Consider the following 22,538-nt stretch of genomic DNA (forward strand, 5'->3'; position numbering starts at 1 on the left):
GAAGTAGAGGCCCTGCTCGGGGATAGGGTCCTTGCTGAGCTGGTGCTACTGGAGCAGGTCGAGGTGGAGCTGAAAGAGCTGCCCGGACTAGAGGTGGGGGCAAGCGGGCCTGCTGCCCCGGGGGACCCACAGTTGAAGCACAGATGAAGACGCCTGGGGCACTCCTGCTAAGTATGCCCAACGTGGCTACAATAGGAACACTTTATCGAAGGCTGGCCAAGAGTCTGCACTCCAGGGTGCTGATAGGGGTGGCCTAGATGAAGTGGTTGTCGTTGGGAAAACTGTTGCCTCTGCGGAGCCTGCTGCTGTCTCAGAGGGGGACGCTCGACATTTTGGGATGGAGCTACTGGTGTCCTACTCTGAACCACATGTGGATCTTCTGGTTCCTTCTGAACACTCTCGATCTCACGCGCTGCATCCAGTACGGTGTCATGAGACGTAAGTGCTCTACCAGCCAGAGCCAACCTGATATACTTGTCCAGACCCTTCTGGAACTGATGCTTCCTAATAGTCGGGTCGGTAACCAGATGGGGAGCATACCGACTAAGAGAAGAGGACTCAGCTTCATACTCATCAACTTTTCGTCCTCCCTGCTTTAGCTCAACAAATCTACGCAGAAGCTCATCCCGGGCTGACTGTGGAAAATACTTCTTATTGAAGCGTTCCGTGAGCGTTTCCCACAGAATCGGCCTCTCCAGGTGTGTCTTCTTAGCAGCCCACCAGATTCGAGCCGTATCAGTGAGCTGGACATCCATAAGGTCCACCCACTCTGCAGGGGCAATGCGGGTCACCGTAAGGATAGTCTCGGTAACCTTCAGGAGCTCTTCTGCTGCTAGTGGTCCTTCGGCACCGGAGAAAGAAGGAGGTCGTCTATACCGAAACTCTCTAACACCAGGTTCTGTACGAGGGGGAGGCTGGTGAGGCTCCCGCTGCAAGTGCCCAGCCAAATGCTGCTAATTCATCGCCAGTCCCAGAATCATTGCCAAAAGTTGGCGCGGGTCCACTTCGGGAGGCGGGACATTACTACTAGACGGGTTACCATTGTTACGTGTACCCACCATGGTTCTGAAGGGAAGGCAACGAGGATCAAAATTATAATAGGATGACCCAGAAAATCAAGTCAAAATCAAATCGAAATTGAGTAAGATAGGGACAAAAATATATTATTTTTTTCAAAATACTAAGATAAGGGCTAAGTACAGTCTTACGGATGAAATATGATATGCGTCTAAATTATTCATTATATTTTCACTAGTAGAAAATCGGGACCGTGATCGGGTCCGTGACCTGCATGGGCCACCAGAAAAACCTGTCACGCCAGCTTCCCAATACCAGGGAATCGTAACGTGAACAAGCCCGTGACGTATTAGGCTGAGGAGAAATAAGTACTAGACCCTTTCTGCTCAATCTAATACGCTAAGTGTCAAACAAATATAAAGCGAAGGCACAGGTCCCCAATCACAGTAGCGAGAATATAATGAACAACTCAGAATAAAAAAAGCGACATATCACAAATAGAATATTATCCAAGACACAAAGTTTGAGCCAAACATGCCCTTATTACAAAATAGTCTAACTAAAATAAGAAAATACATAGTCCAACAAAATAAGAAGGAAGTACTGCAAAAATAACTAAGTCCCTCGAAAGACTAAAGGATAAGGTACTACATAAGTAATCTAGTGTCCATCAGTGACTACGTAAAAGAAAAGGCTAAGTTTCCGTCTGTTCTTCTGTTCCACCTGGAAGACATTCCGGCTGGGCATACTCCTGCTCTAATGCATCATCATACTGGACCTGTCCGTCCTCTAAATCTGACGTACACTAGAGAAAACAGGTGTACGTCAGCGTGTATGGCACACGGCAAGATCCCACAAGGAAAGCAGAAACGGTCAAACGACCAATGCAAGAACAAAAATAATAATAATAGTAATAATCTAACTGAAATCTACCACTAGAATATAATAATCAGAAGAATCTAAAATCGATCAGTAACAAGTGTTTTCAACGAAAGTCGTTTCCATTATCGATTCCATTAAAACTTCAATCGTTTACAAAGAATTACAATGAAAAATTGAGAAAATTACAACTCTCGAGAAAATAACATAGAAATCGTTTATCAAATTCTGTTTTGTGGGACTTTGCCTGTGCCGGGAGTGCTTTGGCTCGTGGACCACCGATTCACAGATCGTGAGGGTGTTTAAAGATCCTTCCTTCATTTATCGAAGTAGGGATTTGAAGCGAATATCTTATCGATGTAAGATGTTCACTCTTCCAAAGATCAAGTCTGAGCTTAGATCTCTAGGAATCACCAAGTGATGTTTATGAAAGATGAAAATTCTCTCTCTCTTCCTCAAAATCACCAAAAGCTCAAGCCTTTTCTTCTCCAATCTGCTCTCTCTTCTTTATTTCGTGTCTAGGGAGGTATTTATAGGGGTAGCAGTGCATAACAGTGGAAATGGGGGCGAGATAACTGACCAAACAAATACTCTTTGGCCGCGTCAGTCAACACTGCCGCGGCTATTGGCGCGACAGTGTGGGCTGCCGCGGCTAAAGGGGCAGTTACACTCACGTTTCCTCGTGTTTGAAACTGTTCTCCCACGACCTTTAACCACCTTTTTCGTGGTTTAACTGCTTGTCGCGCCGCCATGTACTGCCTGTTGGTGTGTACATTATTCTTCCATGTTGTCTCGCTTCCTTTGAATGATCCCCTCTGATTAAGAGAATGGCGTTTATCGTCTTCTCTTTGCCTTGAGTGATATTTGGATGTCTGTAAGCATTTTTTGACGTCTACAACAAGGTCATGCAACTAGCGATCAGACTAATCATCCAAGTAACGAGGTCATACTACTAGCCATTGTATAGCAGGTCACTTGTACATATCTCACACAGAGTCAACGTTCATATCATTGGATAACTGACTGTTCACAAATCCCCTACGTGTTCACACAGAGTCAACGTTCATATCATTGGATAACTGACTGTTCACAAATCCCCTACGTGTATCCAATCCCGCTACACATGCGGCCTAGAGGACTACACGCAATCTGTTTTCTGCCTGGTTCAAACTTCAAACAGACCCGGGTGACGAAATAAATTTTCCACTGATCAAAGTGATGTACACATTTCACTTTAGCCCTACAAACCAACCCCAGTGGCGACACCAACCACTGGCGCGAGCCTAGAAGATACATCAACAGCCTTATCCGATCACATGAACCATGACTTTCCCACCCTAACTCTCTTGTTTTTCTAAGTTAACATACACACAGGTTTCTAAGTCTTAAACAGGACACACCAGGCCACAGTTAACATACACACAGGTTTCTAAGTCTTAAACAGGACACACCAGGCCACACTAGTCATGAATTTCTATCAGTTCTCAAACGTAACAAAGAGTAATAAATGCAACTAATCATATACAACAATATCATAGCATATCACATAATTAAAATTAAGAAACATAAATCATGAATAATTCATAATAATCCATTTTCTAAAATAAATCCTTTAAAATTGTTTATAAATGTTCTAAAATAATTCCTTTTATAAAACTCTCTTAAATTATTGAAATTATTCTAAATTAATACTTATTATAAAATAAATTCTTTTAAATTATTTATAATTATTCTAAAATAATTCTTTTATCAAATAAATTCTATTAATTTATTATAATTACTCTAAAATGATTTTTCACCAAATAATTTATTATAATTATTTTAAAATGATTATTTTATCAAATAAATTCTTTGAAATTATAAATTAACCTAAAATAATTTTATTTTATTTTATCTTTACAGTATCTATTATTAAAATATTATTTTTTATACTTTTTAATATCATTCGTCAAATAAATCCGTGCAGGTCATCACAGTATGTGTATTACAATGTGAATGGTCATACGTTATTGTTCACAGTCCATTTTGTTCATGACAGTTCTATACGTTATAGTTCTCAGTTCAATATGTTCACGACAGTTCTATATTTGTAACGAATAATTATTCGAGAAATGAGTTCTTATGCATAATTAATCTGTTATCAATCTAAAATTGTACTGAGCAAGAATAGGGATCTTACCTCGGGTTATTATCGATCGATACGTCGTTACCGTGTGAGGATACGGGTCCGCGTTTAGCTACGAGCGCCGAGGAGGTGCTCGGCACGGATGGACTCGGATCTGGGGAGTTGGGCGAGCTCGGGAGGCGACCGCGGTGGAGGTTGGCGGTTGTTGGCGAACAGGAGGAGGGCGGAGGTGGTCCGGGCAAGGTTCAAGGGTCGTCGGCAAGGGGAAAAGATGGTGGAGGAGCTTAGGTAGGGATGTGGTTGAGGAGGAGCAGCGAGAGGAGACTGGCAGCGGGTCAGGGCGTCGAGCAAAGGCTAAGGAGAGGAGTCGGGAAGCTCGACTGGGCTGGTTGAGGGCGACGGCGGAGCTGAGCGGCGGCGTGGTGGACGAGGGACTGTTTGGGACAGCGGGAGAGGGGGTGGAGGTGCGGTAGGGGGCCAGACTGGGATGGGTGAGGTCTGCTGGGAGGTGGCGCTCAGGCGGCGGCTGGCTGTCGGCGACGAGCAGGAAAGGGTGGAGGTGGTGCTGCTGGGTTTTGTGGGGAAGAACAAGAGAGAGGAGAGAGGAGGTCGGTAGGTGGGGCTTCTTGGCGGCGAACGGAGGACGGAGCACGGGCGAAGGGCGTTCGGCGGCGAGTCAGTTGGCTGGAGCTCGCTGGTGGCGTTCGCAGTTGGGCGCCGACGTTGAAGCATGGCCTGAGGCTGGCGGTGTGGGGCGGCGAGCTGGGTGAGGGTCGAGGGCGATAACTGAGGGCGGAGCTTGGGGAGCTGGGTTAGGTTTAATTGAAGAGAGAAAGAGAGAGAGAGAGAGAAGAGTGATTGAGAGTGTGAGCTGATTGAGAGAGAGGGAGAGGGAGATATTGAGATGATGAGAGATAGAGAGAGTGTGAGCACGAGAAGAGAGGCAGGGTCTTAAATAGAAAATTTTTGAATAAAAAAATAAAATAAAATAATGAGTGAGGATGCGCGTGGGCAGCAGTCTTCTTGGAAAAGTGAGGAGGGAGAGAACGTGATGAGGGAGAAATAGTTGTTGGGGATTTGACGGGAAGCAACAATTTTGGATTATTCTCAAATGGGTTCACAAAAAATTCAAGCTCTTGTATATAACTATCCTACTCATTTATAACTACAACATTTATTATGATATGTGTATCTATTATTGCATATATACTCTGTGTATTACATCACAATAAAAATAAACATTATTGTATATTATGCTTTGCATAGTAAATATTAATAACAATAATGAATAATTAATTATTAATTTAAAAGTCTTTACCGTAACAATTAAATTTATAAATTATAAATTTGTTAAATAAATATAAAACTATATTATTAAATCATAGCAAATTTTAGAAAATCAGGTAAAATAATAATTTAATATTTAAAGTACGAGAAAATTTATTTAAAGCAATATCAAAAATTCAAGGTCCTTACAAAGACTTTATCTCGATCCCTAATTAGAGATAAGTCTACGTCTAACACGCGTTGTCGGTTAGTCTTTTACCATAAAAAGGGAACCAGAATCCATGTCTGGGGGAATTTATCTCGACCCCTAAACAGAGATAAGCATGCATCTAACACATGCTGCCAGGTGGTTTAATCCCGCAAAAATAACCAAGTTTACGTATTCAACATCGTAGCACCAAAAATCCATGTCTTTCATGCATGGAGGACTTTATCTCGATCCCTAATTAGAGATAAGTCTACGCCTAACACGCGTTGCCAGTTAGTCTTTTGTCGCGAAAAGGGAACCAAAATCCATGTTTGGGGACTTTATCTCAATCTCTAATTAGAGATAAGCCTACGCCTAACACGCGTTACCGGTTAGTCTTTTCCCGTGAAAACGACAAAGTCTATGTATTTTAAATCATAGTACTAAGTCTAAGAGAGTTTATTCTTTTAGCACAATGTTACATGTGGAACAGACTTAGACAATGCACATGTTAGCTTGACTCAAACGGTAGTCGGTAAAAGCTTATCAAATCTGTTGATGGCTGAGAGTTTGCCAAAAATCCTATGAATGTTTACGGGTCCATCAGCTGAATGGATGTGAGCTGTGACGTGACGTTTGAGAGCTTCTGCTCATGAGTAACTTGTACCGTCGCTACAGTTTCTCTTTGAAGCTCATCCTCACATAGGTCATGCGTGATAAATCTCTTCAAGATGCCATTGAAGCAGCTGCAGAGAATAACTCCTTTGTGATAAGGAATCAACAACTCTAAGATCAGAGTTAAGATCCAAAGTATTCCGAAAATTCGTCCCACTCAACCGTGAACTTTCGAAAACTTTGGAGGGGGTTCTGTAGGTTGTCTAAAAATCACTGCAGATAGCTTATCCTCATCAAACACTAATGATGGAAGTTATAATTTGACGACTTCCATAATACTACAATTTGAAGACTTTCACGTGGATCGATGAAGGTTACAATCTGACGACCTTCATAATAACTGATGAAAGCTCTATTCAACGGCCTTCACAATCAATATCGAGAGTGACAATTTGACAACTCTTATATTTTCAAGGAGCCAAGATGAAGGTTACAAGGTGATGACCTTTGCAACGGTCTAGCATAAGAGACTACAAATTGATGGTCTCTTCAAATTAAAACGCAGATATCTCTCAAACCAGAGGGAATTTGGCAAAACGGATGGTGCAAACCCCCTTCGGAGGTTTATTTGGCTCCGTCTCGTCGAGATAGCCGATTTTTATATATAATTCGTTCAATTCCGACTTACGGTTTGAAAGTTATGTCCTGTTCTTCACAGCAAGCTATGTTCTGAAGTCCATCTGCAAGACTGGACTTCACCAAAATATTGAACTTAGCCTAAAGTTCGCCAAGCCCGCCTGAGGCTCGTCTCTGCATCCCAGTCAAAACGCAGAGTTCCAAATCCAAACGTAGAGCTCACTGCTGTATTTTTAGTCCAAAACGCAGGGTTCATCGCTGCATTCCAGATCTAAATGCAGAGCTCACTGCTGCGTTTTTAGCCCAAAATACAGGGTTCATCGTTGCGTTCCAGATCCTAACGCAACCTTCATTGTTGTGTTTTCAGCCTAAAACGCAGAACCCAACTCTGCATTCCAAATCCAAACGCAGAGTTTATTCTTGCGTCTCAGACTCTTAAAGTAGTGCGGCCATTGCGTTTTGAGCCAACTGGAAATGCCCAACTATGCGTTTCAGGTCTAAAACGCAGAGTTCGGGCCCAGAACGCTATTTTTGGCGTTTTCCCCCACGATTGGAGGGATTTCTGCCCCACTTAGGAACAGATTAAGGGGGTAGTTACACCCCTTAATATCCCTATAAATATGGATAAACTCAACTGAGTTCGGGTCTCTTTTTTAGGGATCACTAGCTTTTTGGCAGATCGGATCTTGGCAATCATCTTTTGGATCTGGAGATCATCTTTCAGATCTGACTTTTGGGAGACCGGCTCGGCTTCTTCAAATCTTCTTGAAGTTTTGGAGATCAGCAACTTGAAGGAATTCTTGGATCATCTTGGAAGGCTTTTATTAAAGCCTTTGAGATTACTCGGCTTGGTTTGTGAACTCTTTCTAAGAGTTCTTCTCAACTCGATCAGAGTTCAAAACTTGCTCTCCAAGTTCTTCTAAACTCGTTCAGAGTTTTTTAACTCGATCAGAGTTCAAAACTTACTCTGTAAATTCTTCTAAAACTTGCTCTGAGTTATTAACTCGTCAAGAGTTAATTTCAAACTTGCCATACAAGTTATCCTCGATATTAATCAAGAAGAATTAACAACGTTCCAGTAAAACAAGACGTTCGGATCATCAACGGAGAACAAACTCGACGCGAGCATTCGAGGGAGGCACTCCATCACTACCGTAAAGAACCCAAACTTAAACAAATGGGAGAATTTACATTAATTCTCTTCTCTTTTATAATTAGGAATTCAAATTGTAATCGAGATTGAGAGAGTTATAAATATTCTTTTTCTAAGCGGTTAGAGAGAATAAATCAAATTCAATTCTTTCATTTTCTTATTACAAATTTTCTAACAAACAATGATGTCTTTAGGATATGGCATTTATTTTTAGAATAGTTTAGTTAAATTTGTATAAGCTGACTCTTTGCTTGGTGTTGGACATGAGATTAATGGTTTAGTTGCTTTTGACTGTGACTTTTTAGTAGGCAGTAAAACTACTTTATTTTCTACTTTATTTGTAAATTATATGATTGGATCCGATTTATGGCACAGTAGACCAGGTCACATTTGGGTAGGGCAGGATGAGTAGGCTCGCTAGGGGCGGCCTTCTTGGTACTCTTGTTAAGGTAGACCTGTCCACCTACGAATATTGTCTGGCAGGTAAAGCCACAAGAAAGCCATTTGGCTAAGCAAAGTGAGCAACCACTCAATTGCCATTAGTACACTTTGATACCTGTGGACCAATGAATGTGAAGGCACATATTGACACATCTTATTTTCTCACTTTTATGGATGACTACTCTATATTTGGTCATGTGTGTTTTATTTCACACTGATCTGAGGCAGTGGATTACATCAAATGCTCTATAAGCGAGGTGCAAAATCAATTAGGCAAAAGCATTGAGGCTTTGTGCATTGATCGTGGTAGAGATTATCTATCCATTTAGTTTACGAAACTGTGTGATGAAAAGAAAATAATTAGACAACTGCCAATGTCTTATGCTCCGCAATAAAATGATATTGCGGAGAATAGAAGTAGGACTCTACTTGATATGGTTTGGAGTATGATAGCACATGCCAATGTACCCATTTCATTTTTGGGGAGTTGCGCTATTGACAACGGCATACATTGTGAATTGTGTACCTTCAAAATCAATATAGTCAACACTCTATGTGTTATGGACGTGCGACAAGCCAGTGTTGGATCACTTATATCCGTGGGGGTGTGTTGCTTACATACTCACCACTTCTATCGGTATGGGAAGTGGAGCCCTAGAGGGAAAAAAAGTATATTTTCATATGCTATTCCAAACACTCTAAGGGATATGTGTTTATTGGTGAGCAGGATGATGGGACTGTAGCTGAGTTAAAGTTGCGAGATGTTGACTTCCTCGAGGAGGATAGGTAGGCCAAGATTTGGGTTTGTACGAGACCGAAGAGATTGTTGCAGAGCCAGTGATGGAAGAGGAAGTAGTTCCTCTTCGAGTTAGAGACAGTGAAAGTGAGATTCCTATAGATAACGTGGAGCCATCTATGGAATCTCAACTCAGAGATCGTCACATGAACTAGTACCCATGCGACGTTTTGAGATATGGATCGTCACTTTATTACTATATTTTTAAAGTTATTATATGACATTCAATTTCAAGATATGATCAGCTTGAAAAAGGTACTACTTCGTAAGTTAACCATGTTTTATCCTTTGCAGGTTCACATTATTGACACCAAAAGGTTTGAGAGTGATACTATTGTCAAAATAACATTACCACAAAGAGTTCCCTATTGATTTCATGCAACATTCATCCTGAGACAAACATAAATTTGAGACATGTATGCCAAAGTTCAAGACATAGTGAAACCTTTGAAATCTGAAAATGCGGATGATCACATAATTGTCACATTATCATGATGATATCTCACAACCTGTTGGAGACATTTATTTTATTTGTCAAAATTAAGGCCTCCTAAGTCGGTGTAAATTTTCATTGTGTATAGAAAATTGTATATATATTGAGGACAAACAAGTTCATTGTACTTAAAGATGCAACCAAATAATATACATTTTCATTATATTTTGGTGGCTAGCATGAATATGTATGTGCGTATTTGATGAAAGAAATTAAAACAAGAGAATTAGAAAGAAAAATAAGAATAAGAAAATAAAGAAAGAAATTAATGTCGTATGTCGTGCGGAAGCGTGCTCGATAACCAAACGAGTCGGCGAGTGATGAGTGAAGAAAACTAAACCAAATCACGAGTTCAATTCACCAAAATACAGCACAAATCAATCCAAACATAGAGATTTACGTGGTTCGGCAATTGTCTATGTCCCCGGGGAGAGGATAGAGAGATTTTACTATATGAAGGAGAAACAACGGGTGACAATCACTCAAATAACTCTCAAAATAACCCAACCAATGATCTCACACTCCCTCACAATAATCTCTCCTTCAAAGTACTCAAAAGACTGGTAATTCTCTGTTAAAATGCTCTCTGTAACCCTAGGAAACGAAGTTCCTATTTATATCAAAATCCGAACAGGAAACAAACTGGTCAAATAACCCGCTTTCGGTTGACCGGACATGTGCCACCAGTCAACCATCTAGAGAGGGTTTTAAAACCTATAATTCAACAATTTGTCGGTCGACCGAGCCTATGCCGTCGGTCGACTGACCCGAGGGATTTCCTATACTCGTATTTTTGCATGAATTTGAACAAATCGACGTCGTTTTCTACAATTCTCCACCTTGGCGAAGTGTTCCCAAAACTGAGCCGACACAAACATGAGCACCAATGCATCGTTTCGCCAAATCCGGCTGCACTAATATGGTTGCCAATGTACCCCCTCTCCCAAGGGATCAAGTCACCCGTAGTTCATCCAAATGACTGTGAACGACCTCAACAATCACGAATTTGCAACAAGTTTCTATAATGATCGAACTTGTTGCTCGGAACCACTTTTGTGAGTATATCTGCTAGATTGTCTTTTGTGTGGACCTTCACGAGCTCAACATCCCCATCTTCAAGAACATCTCCAACGAAGTGATAACAAACGTCGATATGATTTATCCTCGCATGGAAAAGTTGATTTTTTGCCAAATAGATAGCACTCATGCTATCACAATAAATGGTGACGAATCGCTGCGAAATACCAAGATCCTCCAAAAGCCCTCGAAACCAAATTGCCTCCTTAACAGCCTCTGTAATCGCCATATATTCTGCCTCCGTCATCGACAAAGCCACCATAGACTGTAAGGTGCATCTCCAACACACCGGTACACGGGTCAAAGTGAACATATATCCCGTCGTAGACCGGCGTTTATCCAAATCTCCAGCGTAGTCCGAATCAACATAACCAATACACAATTGCCTACCACTGGTGTCCTGTTCAAACACCAAACCAACATTGAGAGTACCTCAAATGTACCTCAAAATCCATCTCACAACATCCCAATGATTCGGACCTGGGTCGTGCATGTATCTCGAAACCATGCTCACTGTGTATGACAAATCCTGTCTCGTACAAACCATGATGTACATCAAACTCCCAACTGCACTCGCATATGAAGTCTTTGATATTAACTCTCTATCTTTAACTGTCTTCAGTAAAAGGTCAGCTGAAAGCTTCAAATGGGCTCCCAATGGTACACAAACTGGCTTCGTCTCCATGATCACATTAAACACTGTAGGACCTTCTTCAAATAAGCCTCTTGTGTCAAGCAAATTCTATCCCTATCTCTGTCTCTGCCGATATCCATGCCCAAAATGCGCTTAGCTTAACCCAAATCCTTCATCTCAAACTCCTTCGAAAGTTGTACATTCAACTCATCTATTGCGGATCTGGAGATAGAAGCAACCAACATGTCATCGACATAAAGCAACAAATAAATGTACGTATCTTCTTGTAACTTGCAATAATACACGTAAGGATCAAACTGGATCCTAATGTATGAATGACCAAGCATAAACTCATCAAATTACCTATACCATTATCTCGGAGATTGCTTCAGCCTGTATAGCGATTTCTTCAACCTACAAACCAACTTTTCCTTTCATGCAGCTCAGAACCCCTATGGCTGAGTCATATAGATTTCCTCATCAAGATCACCATGAAGAAATATTATTTTCATATTCAACTGATCTAACTCCAAACCATAATGTGCCACCAATGCTAGCAAAATTCGAATCGAATAGTACTTCATCACTGGAGAAAAAACCTTATTGTAGTCAATACCTTCCTCCTGTGCATAGCCCTTCGCAACCAACATAGCTTTGAACCTCACCGGAGTGCCTTCAATGCCCTCCTTCTTCGTATACACTAATTTGCAGCTAATAGCCTTTCACCCCTTTGGAAGCTCAACAAGCTCCTATGTGTCGTTCTTGTGAAGAGATTCCATCTCCTCCCACATAGCCTCCTACCACAAATTAGCCTTCGAACCCTGCTCGGTCTCTCTAAATATGGTAGGAACCATCTCATCAACACTCTTCACCGGAAGTGCATATGCAACGACTATGTTTGTATACCTCGCTCGCATTTGTATGTCTCTCTTGGGTCGTCAAACCGCAATTGAATCCTGAACCTGAACCGTCGGTTCCTGATCCTTCTCAACTATACTTGTATCCTCTAAATCATCGTAGTGCTCACCTGGCGTTACCTCAGTCAGCACTCTAATGGATACGATACTATCTAGATAATGTAGAGCTTCATCAATCTCCACCACATGTGATGTCTTCAATGTCGGGGTGCTCTCCACCTGATGAGAGCCGGTAGGCTTCGAGATTGAAGCTTCATCAAATGTGACATCTTTACTTAGCATAATATTCTTGTCGACTGGATCCCAAAGCTTGAAACCTTTCACACCACGCTTGAATCCCACAAATATGACCTTCCTTGCTCACGGTTCTAGTTTACCAGTCTTCACATGATAAAATGCAGGGCACCCAAATACTTTGAGTTAATCATAATTATGTGCTGGCTCTCTCGACCACATCTCCATAGGGTTTTCCCCTCAATCGCAGATGAAGCCAGCCTATTAATGAGGTGGCTCGCATATGAAAGTGCCTTAGCCCAAAAGATCTTCTTCAAACCACTCTGTGACAACAAATATCGGACCTTCTCTAGTAAAGACCAATTCAATCTCTCTGTCACCCCATTCTGTTATGGTGTATGACTAACTGTGAAGTGCCTCTCTATGCCCTCGTCTCGACATAGCTGCTAAAAAGGGTCTGAAGTATACTCGTCGTCGTTGTCGGATCGCAACGTCTTGATCTTTCTCCCAGTCTGCAGTTATAATCTCCTCTTTCACTCCATAAATAATGCTAGGACTTCATTCTTATATTTCATGGTGTACACCCAACAACATCTAGAATAGTCATCTACGAACGTGATGAACCAATATTGGCCACCAAGTGATGTCGTCTTGGTGGGACCCCAAACATCCATGTGCATGTAGTCCAAGATGCTCGCCATCCTGTGTACGGCTGTCCCGAACTTTACCTTTATCTTCTTGCCAAGAACACAGTGTTGGCCTTTTTGTTTTGATGATGTTTTAATAAATAATTTATAACTAATATTATTTGTCTAATGTTTATAATTTTGTATTTATTCTAGACAAACAATGTGTTGGAGGATGAATAGACTAGAGCTTGCACGATCATATCCTTTGAAGGATGGAAGAAATATCAGTATGAAGCCATTGCAATTCAAGTCAATTCAATATCAAGCTTCATTCGCAAAGTTTACCAAGACGAGCTCAAATTGAAGATCAAGATAGCTTGGGTAAATAGTTTAGGATTTATATTATGTGTGTTGGTACTTTAAGCTCAATCATATACACACATACATGTTTTGGTTTTGTATATATATAGTTATATATATACATATATGTTTTGGTTTAGCTATATAGATATGAAACAATATATATCTTCATATACACTTTTATATGTTTCATATTCTATTGTATTTGGAAAAATACTGTATTTTTGGTTTATAGATTTAACAACTATAGTTTATACTTTTTATCAAGTCTATATAATCATTTTGCAAAGTTTCAAAATTTGGTTTATGTCAAAACATCAAATTTCAAGCATATAAGTTTTCATGTTTTGGACATTTTTGTAAAATGATGAGTTTTCACAAATTTGAAGTGTAATTTAAAAAATTCTTTTTGTAACATGTTTACTATCATGTTTATAAACATTTTTCAAAGTTTTATAATTTTTAGAATTTATTTGATATTTTTAAAGGCAATTCAAAAATCAGCTTTATTCATATCAGGCTGATAACTTGTTATCAGTCGACTAATAGAGTTTATTAGTCGACTGATGAACTTATTGACCATATAGTTTTGATGATGATTTGTCAAACAATTTATCGCTAATATATTCTCTAGTTTTGTTGTTATGTTTCTCTTTATAGGTATTTCAATACACGACAATCAAGCGTTAAAGATTTAAGTTCATATGTGTGGAGTTACCTAGGTATAAGAGTAGTTTACTTACATATATTGTATGTTTATATTTAAGCTCAATATATGTACACTTAACACGATTTTTGACGTTTTCTATTACATAAATGATTTTTCATCAAACGTTGTTACAATATCTCTTATTTCATATTTACAGCTCTTTCATACTCTATTATATATATTCAAAATTTTCATATTCGTAAAATATAGGTTTTACGAACACTTTTCAAAAACAGTGTGTTTTTGCAAACAAAAATTATTTTTCTAAAAATTCTTTTTCTAACATGTTCATTTTATCATTTAGAAACTTTTCTCCAAGTTTTATTATTTTTGGAATTGTTTTACTATTTTTAAAGTATTTTTAAATCTGCCCAAAAACCTGTCATATTGGCTGTATCAGTTTGCGGTCGACCACCACAGTCGTTGCTTATAGCAGCATATTTTCATACCATTGTTTTTATGTGCTCACGGTCGACCGTGATGGTCGATCGTGACGGTCGACTGTGAACCATCCAGAGACTTTCGCGATCGACCACCAGCCTTAAAACCCTGTTCTCAGCATTTTTGTGCCTCGCGGTTGACCGCGAGATTTCCACGGTCGACCGCGGATTCCATCATTGGTTTTTAATGGCTAGTTTTACAACGGCTCTCCGGGGGTTTTTTAGTCTTTTCAAGATTGGTTTTTGGCTGATATTTGAGTGGGTATAAATACCCCATTGCTGCTCTTTTTCAGTATCTAAGTTTTTATGTTTAACAAATATCTTAAGTGTGTTTAAAAGAGTTGTTTAAGCTGATTTCATCAGTTTGTTTCAAAAGAAGTTTTCCTACAACAAGAAGTGGCTTTCAAATCCTATTGGGATCATCATCTACTGTTCTTCTTGTTTGAGAAGTTTTCTAAACTCTTATATAGCTTACTATTCCATTTTCATTTCATTAGCTATATTTATTGAGTTATATTATTCACTATTATCACACACACATATTGAGCTTAATATCTTCATACTATATAGTGTGGGTTGTGGGGTATGATTTAGTGAGTGTGAGCTTCATTTTTTTGTTCTCATTTGTTGTTGAGAACAAATCATTGTATTTAATCTTTATTTGTGAGAATCACTTGTAATACACTTGTACACCGAGAGAAGTGTGAGGCGAGAGAAGGGGTCGAATCCAATAAGCACTTGAGGAGGAGGACACGGGCTAGGTTCCTACACTTAGTGTGTAAAGTGTGATTGCATAGTGTTTGTGTAGTATGAGAGTTTTCGGTGATCTTGTATATCGAGTGTGTAGAAGTTCCAGATTCCAAACCGGATTGTGATAGTGGATATCTCCTCGAGGTGAGGAGCGGTGACGTAGGTCGTGGGGACCAAACCTCGTAAACATATCTTATGTTTGTGTTTGCTTAGCGTATATTTCTTTTGTGCTTATTCTTATCGTTCTTATTCATATCTATCTCTTGCAAGAACTAATTGATCAATAAAATTTTTAATTGGTATTTAATCGGGATTAGATTAGCATAAGACCCTAATCACCCCCCCCCCCTTCTAGGATCTAACAGAACTCGCCTGGAATTATCAAAAGTTTTTATTTTTTATTCAGTCAACTGATGAGGTCTTTAGTCAACTGATGAGGTCTTCAGTCGACTGATGAGCTGTGAGTTGCCTGTAACGGTCAGCTCATCAGTCAACTGATCGAACCCGTCAGTCGACTGATGCTGTAACGCTAGTTTTTTTCTAGCTTTTTTCTGTTTTGGGTTTTTTAGTCTTTTTGCCTTGTTTTATCTTTCCTTTGGGGTTCCTATAAATACTCCCACATATCCTCAGTTCATTTTAACTAAGAAAAAAGTTTAAAAAGAGTTTTACAAGTTTGTTTAAGGGTTTTTAAGTTTGTTTAAGAGTTTGTTTGTGAAGAAATTTTCACAAGGGCTTGAGGAGATCATCGATTGGTGTTTGAGCATTCAACTCTTCTCCCTCTCTCTCTCTCTTGTCATCATAGAGAAGTTTTTCTAAACTCTTATCTAGTTTTTTATATTGTTTGATTTTTTTATTTTCATAAGCTAGAATTTATTTGAGTTTAGATTTGTTTTGATTATACTCATTGTTCACACACAACCTATTGAGCTTATAGTATTTCACACATAGTATAATTTGGGGTTGTGGGTTTGTGACCTTGAGAGTGAGCTTAATTGAGTTCTCACCTTATTTAGAGAATAATCATTTGTTGTAGAGCTTAAGAGGTTTCACTTTGTATTGCATAAGTACACCAATAGGAGTGTAGAGGTGAGAGACTTGGTCGGTCCCAAGAGGAGTGGTGTCGGTAGTAAAGCCTAGTGAGAGGTAGTAATTTCGAGTACTTGAGGGAGACACGTGAGAGGCCAACACTTGAGGTGGTAGTTGTGTAGTTATATTGTGAGTGATTGTGAACGTTGATCGGTGAGCGTTCCAATATTGTATGGTGTAAACGTTATTAGGGTGAGCGTTAAAAACCCGGTTGTGTAGTGAATTCTCCCTGGGAGTGGGGACGGAGACGTAGGACGGAAGATCTGAACTCTGTGATCATTTTTTGTGTGTTTGAGTTTGGCTTGTGCACTTATATTTTATTTATCTCTATCGTTATTCTCTCATTGTCTAATTTATCCACTATATTATTTGTGTTTGTTTATTTTACCCTTTGTTTATAGTACTTATCCTTGCATATAATTGTTGCATATCTTATTTGCTAGGATAAATTGTTAATAAGTTTTTAATTGACATGGAATCGAATTAGATTAGCATAAACCATATTCACCCCCCTAGGGTTATTTTCTAGTGGCATTAGGGTCTAACAATTGGTATCAGAGCTTGGTGCTCTTTGATTTGTGGCTTGACCGCTTTGAGTTAAAGATCCATTGTTCTTATATTTTTGCTAATATTATTTTGATTTCATTTGTATCTTGCTTATACATATATATTTATCATGGATATGAATGGTGCATCTAGTTTAGGCTATGATCCTAGTGTTACTCCTAAATTCAATATTTTCCCCTATGCTCAATGGTGTTTTAGATTTAATCTATTTGTTAGATCTAAAAATATCGATTTGTGGGAAATTATCGATCATGCTTATGTTGTACCTACTTTGGAGAAATCTAAGTTGAGTAAAAATAATAAGAAGATGTTTACTATGAACAAGCTTGTGTTAGAATTTTTACTAAATGCATTTGATTCATCTATGTCTAACAAGCTTGATTCTTTTGATAGCGCTTATACATTGTGGAAATTCTTAGAAGCACATCAAGAAAACTTGGAGGAGATCCGACGAGCTTTCGTGGCTTCCTTTTCAAGTTTTATTAGAGCATCACCATCATGCACACGTCCATTAGGGGATAACCCTAGTGTGGTAAGTGATTCCGATTCCGAAAGTAAACTTTTAATTAATGAACTCGCTTGTGCAAATGATAAATTAATGCATGCCTACACCAAATTGCATCACATCTTTTTATATTTAAAAAGCAAGCATGTTATTTTGAAATCCGATCATGAGAAGCTAGCTTTCAATTTTGATGTCATTGCAAAAGAAAATACTATGCTTAAAAAAACAATGACATGTTAAAATTGGAAAATGAAAAGTTGACCTCATCTCTTACTAGCTTATCTCATGTAAAAGAAAATGTCATATTAGAAGCAGAAGCTAGTAAAAATAAATTAGATTCATTGGTAAATGATTATATTGCTCTACTTCTAATAACAATGCTTGTATGCAAAATGAAGAGTTAAATCTTGTTAAGGAACGCATATCATCTTTAGATTCAGTCCTTAATTCATGCATTGTTAATCATAAAAAGCTTGTGGATATGTGTGCCAAATCTAGTGTAAATAAGTCAAAATCATCCACTCATTATGCACACATATATAGCAAAGTTTACAAATATTCTATTTGCGGCCGAAAAGACCATCTAGCTAAATTTTGCTATGATGCACACAAACATAACAATGCTAATGATCATTATACATCTCATCAAGCTTCATCATCACACACACATGTACATGCATACACTCATAAAGTTCATCATAAGCATGCTCATGTGTATAAATATGATCTATGTGATCGGTTTGGCCATTTGGCAAAGTTTTGTTTTGCTTTGAAAAGGAATTCTAGTTTTCCAAATGTTTCTAAAAGACCACATAAGTTTGAATGTTATTTTTATGGTAGAGTTGGTCATTTGGTGAAATATTGTTTTGATTTGCAAAAAACTTCTATTTCGCAAAATGTTCCAAGTAGACCACTTTTGTTTAATAATGTTTCATATTTGCAAAATTATTTTAAAAGATCATCTTTATTTGCAAATGTTTCTCGTGCATAAGTTATTGGTCAACAAAATCAAACGGGCCTCTTTCATTACACTTATTGCAATCGGAAAGGTCATTTACATAATTTTTGTTTTAATCATGTTCGTGCACCAAATGTGCCTAAGATGGTTCATAAACCAAGGGTTTTGAACTTAAATGATAGGGGTCATGTCCCTAAATTTTTCGGTACTAATAGTGTTTGGGTGCCAAAACCTTTTTGATTTGTAAACCAAGATTTTTAGCATTTTTCTTTTTCTTTTTCTTGGTTTTAAAAAGTATGCTTTGAATTTCTTTTAATATGAAAACAGTTTTTTTTGGTTAATTCTTTTGTTTTTATGATTTTTGGTTTTCTCATGAGAGGTTTGTGCTTAAGCAACCCCCGGGTTTATTAGGTGTTTATTTCCAAATCATGTTTATCGGGTGTTAAAATGTTTATATGGGTTGATGTGGTTGCCTCTATTGATTTCTTGTTGAAATTGATATTGGTTGGATTTCAATTTGATTTATGATTTTATTTGAGTGATTTGTTTTTCATTTAAAATTTTTTTGCATGATTCTCATGTTCTTCTTCTTTTGATTTCATAAATCGTTTTATACATGGTTTTTATATTTGTGTTTTGAGACACACTCTTCCATAATGATACATTCATATGTGTTCTCATTATCTTGTTGTATGTGAGTGATACTTAGCATGTTTTCTATATCTTGCTTGCTCACATGTTTGCCTTTGTCCTCATTGCATATTTTTATTAAAGCTTTTTGATAGGGGGAGCATTTTCTATTTCTTTTATTGTTTTTATACTCACTGTGCTTATAGGTAGGGGGAGCCTTCGCTCTCTTCATTATTTTGTTTTCCTCATTTTTAATGTTGCCAAATGGGGAGAAACAAGTAGATTTGTGAGTATATTTATGAGTATTATGATTTATTGTATATTTTATATACTCTTTGTGTAAATTATTTGTCATCATTAAAAATAGGGGATTGTTGGCCTTTTGTTTTGATGGTGTTTTAATAAATAATTTTACAACTAATATTATTTATATAGTGTTTGTATTTTTGTATTTATTCTAGGCAAACAATGTGTTGGAGGATGGATGGACTAGAGCTTTCACGATCATATCCTTTTGGATGATGGAAGGAACATCAGTATGAAGCCATTGCAATTCAAGTCAATTCAATATCAAGCTTCATCCGCAAAGTTTACCAAGACGAGCTCAAATTGAAGATCAATATATCTTGGGTAAATAGTTCACGATTTATATTATGTATGTTGGTACTTTAAGCTCAATCATATACACACATATACGTTTTGGTTTTCTATATATATATAGTTATATACATATATGTTTTGGTTTAGCTATATAGATATGAAACAATATATATCTTCATATACACTTTTATATGTTTCATAATCTATTGTATTTGGAAAAATATTGTACTTTTAGTTTATAGACTTAACAACTATAGTTTATACTTTTTATCAAGTCTATATAATTATTTTGCAAAGTTTTAAATTTTGGTTTATGTCAAAACATTAAATTTCAAGCATATAAAGTTTTCATGTTTTGGACATTTTTACAAAATGATGAATTTTCATAAATTTGAAGTGCAATTTAAAAAATTCTTTTTGCAACATGTTTATTATCATGTTTATAAATATTTTCTAAAGTTTTACAATTTTTAGAATTTATTTGATATTTTTAAAGACACTTTAAAAATCAGTTTTACTATTCATATCAGGCTGATAACTTGTTATCAGTCGACTGATAGAGTGTATCAGTCGACTGATGAACTCGCCTGGAATTATCAAAAGTTTTTATTTTTTATTTAGTCGACTGATGAGGTCTTCACTCGACTAACGAGGTCTTCAGTCGACTAATGAGCTGTGAGCTGCTTGTAACAGTCAGCTCATCAGTCGACTGATGTTGTAACGGCTAGTTTTTTCTAGCTTTTATCTGTTTTTGGTTTTTGGTCTTTTTGCATTATTTTCTCTTTTCTTTGGGGTTCCTATAAATACCCCCACATATCCTCAGTTTATTTTAGCTAAGAAAAAAGGTTTAAAAAGAGTTTTACAAGTTTGTTTAATGGTTTTTAAGTTTGTTTAAGAGTTTATTTGTGAAGAAATTTTCACAATAGCTTGAGGAGATCATCCATTGGTGTTTGAGCATTCAACTCTTCTCCCTCTCTCTCTTGTCATCATAGAGAAGTTTTTCTAAACTCTTATCTAGCTTTTTATATTATTTGATTTTTCATTTCCATAAGCTAGAATTTATTTGAGTTTAGATTTGTTTTGATTATACTCATTGTTCACACATAACCTATTGAGCTTATAGTATTTCACACATAGTATAATTTGGGGTTGTGGGTTTGTGATCTTGAGAGTGAGCTTAATTGAGTTCTCACCTTATTTAGAGAACAATCATTCGTTATAGAGCTTAATTGCGAGCTTTCACTTTGTATTGCACAAGTACACCAAGAGGAGTGTAGAGGTGAGAGACGTGGTTAGTCCCAAGAGGAGTAGCGTCGGTAGTAAAACCTAGTGAGAGGTAGTAATTCTGAGCACTTGAGGGAGACATGTGAGAGGCCAACACTTGATGTGGTAATTGTGTAGTTACATTTTGAGTGATTGTGAACGTTGATCAGTGAGCATTGAAAACATATATTGTGTGGTATAAACGTTATTCGGGTGATTGTTGAAAACTTGGTTGTTTAGTGAATTCTCCCCGGGAGTGGGGAGCGGGGAGCGGAGACGTAGGACGAAAGGTCCGAACTCCGTGTTCATTTCTTGTGTGTTTGAGTTTGGCTTGTGCACTTATATTTTGTTTATCTCTATCGTCATTCTCTCATTGTCTAATTTATCCATTATATTATTTGTGTTTGTTTATTTTACCCTTTGTTTATATTGCTTATCTTTGCATATAATTGTTGCATATCTTATTTGCTAGGATAAATTATTTTAATAAGTTTTTAATTGGCATTGAATCGGATTAGATTAGCATAAACCCTATTCACCCCCCCCCCCCCCCCCCCCCCCCCCCCCTCTAGGGTTATTTCCTAGTGGCATTAGGGTCTACCACACAGTGCTCACAGAATTCAATCTTTCTACTCTTGGCTCTCTTCAATAGCCTATACTTGCACAACGCATGTAGTGATTATTCACCTGTGTGCCCTAACCTATAGTACCAAAGTCTGCTCACATCCGCCTCTGAAACAGCTAAAGCTACCTGGTCAATCTCAGTGCTTCCCTTCAGATAATAAAGATTCTTGTTGTAGACTCCCTTCATCACTACCAAAGATCCCTTGGTTGTCTCAAATGTCACATTGAATCCATTTGCCTCCAAAGTTCTAACAGAAATAAGATTCTTCTTCAGTTGATGAACAAATCTCACTTCATTCAATTCACGAACAACTCCATGGTGCATCCGAATCCTGACGGTACTTATCCCACAAATGCCACAGGATTGATCATTTCCCATGACTACCACGTAATTGTAGAAAATAACGTTGATTTGTTCAAATTCATGCAAAAATACGAGTATAGGAAATCCCTCAGGTAAGTCGACCGACGGCATAGGCCCGGTCGACCGACAGACTGTTGAATTACAGGTTTGAAACCCTGTCTCTGGACGGTCGACTGGTGGCACATGGCCGGTCGATCGAAAACATGCACACTACAGGGTGAGAAATTGAGCTTCTTGACGGTCGATCGGTAGCACATGTCCGGTCGACCGAAAGCGGGTTATTTGGCCAGTTTGTTTCCTGTTCGTTTTTGGGTTGGATTTTGATATAAATAGGAACTTCATTTCCTATGGTTTACAGTGCGCGCTTTAACAGAGAATTAGTAGTCTTTTGAGCACTTTGAAAGGGAGATTATTATGAGGGAGTGTGAGATCATTGGTTGTGTTATTTTGAGAGTTATTTGAGTGATTGTAACTCATTGTTTCTCCTCCATATAGTGAAATCTCTCTATCCTCTCTCCGTGAACGTAGGTAATTACCGAACCACGTAAATCTCTGCGTTTGG

At 38.1% G+C, this 22,538-nt stretch overlaps 1 protein-coding gene across 1 annotated transcript; it reads right to left on the minus strand.

Annotated features, from left to right (window-relative positions):
• LOC109821297 lies at positions 168-21,991 on the minus strand. Its single transcript, XM_020387484.1, has 2 exons — positions 21,713-21,991; positions 168-950 (listed from the first exon to the last, which is right to left on the minus strand). Exons 1-2 carry the CDS (start codon positions 21,989-21,991, stop codon positions 168-170), a joined length of 1,062 nt encoding a protein of 353 aa, XP_020243073.1.

This window comes from Asparagus officinalis, chromosome 8, assembly GCF_001876935.1.
Source record: "Asparagus officinalis chromosome 8, Aspof.V1, whole genome shotgun sequence".
Taxonomy (NCBI): domain Eukaryota; kingdom Viridiplantae; phylum Streptophyta; class Magnoliopsida; order Asparagales; family Asparagaceae; genus Asparagus; species Asparagus officinalis.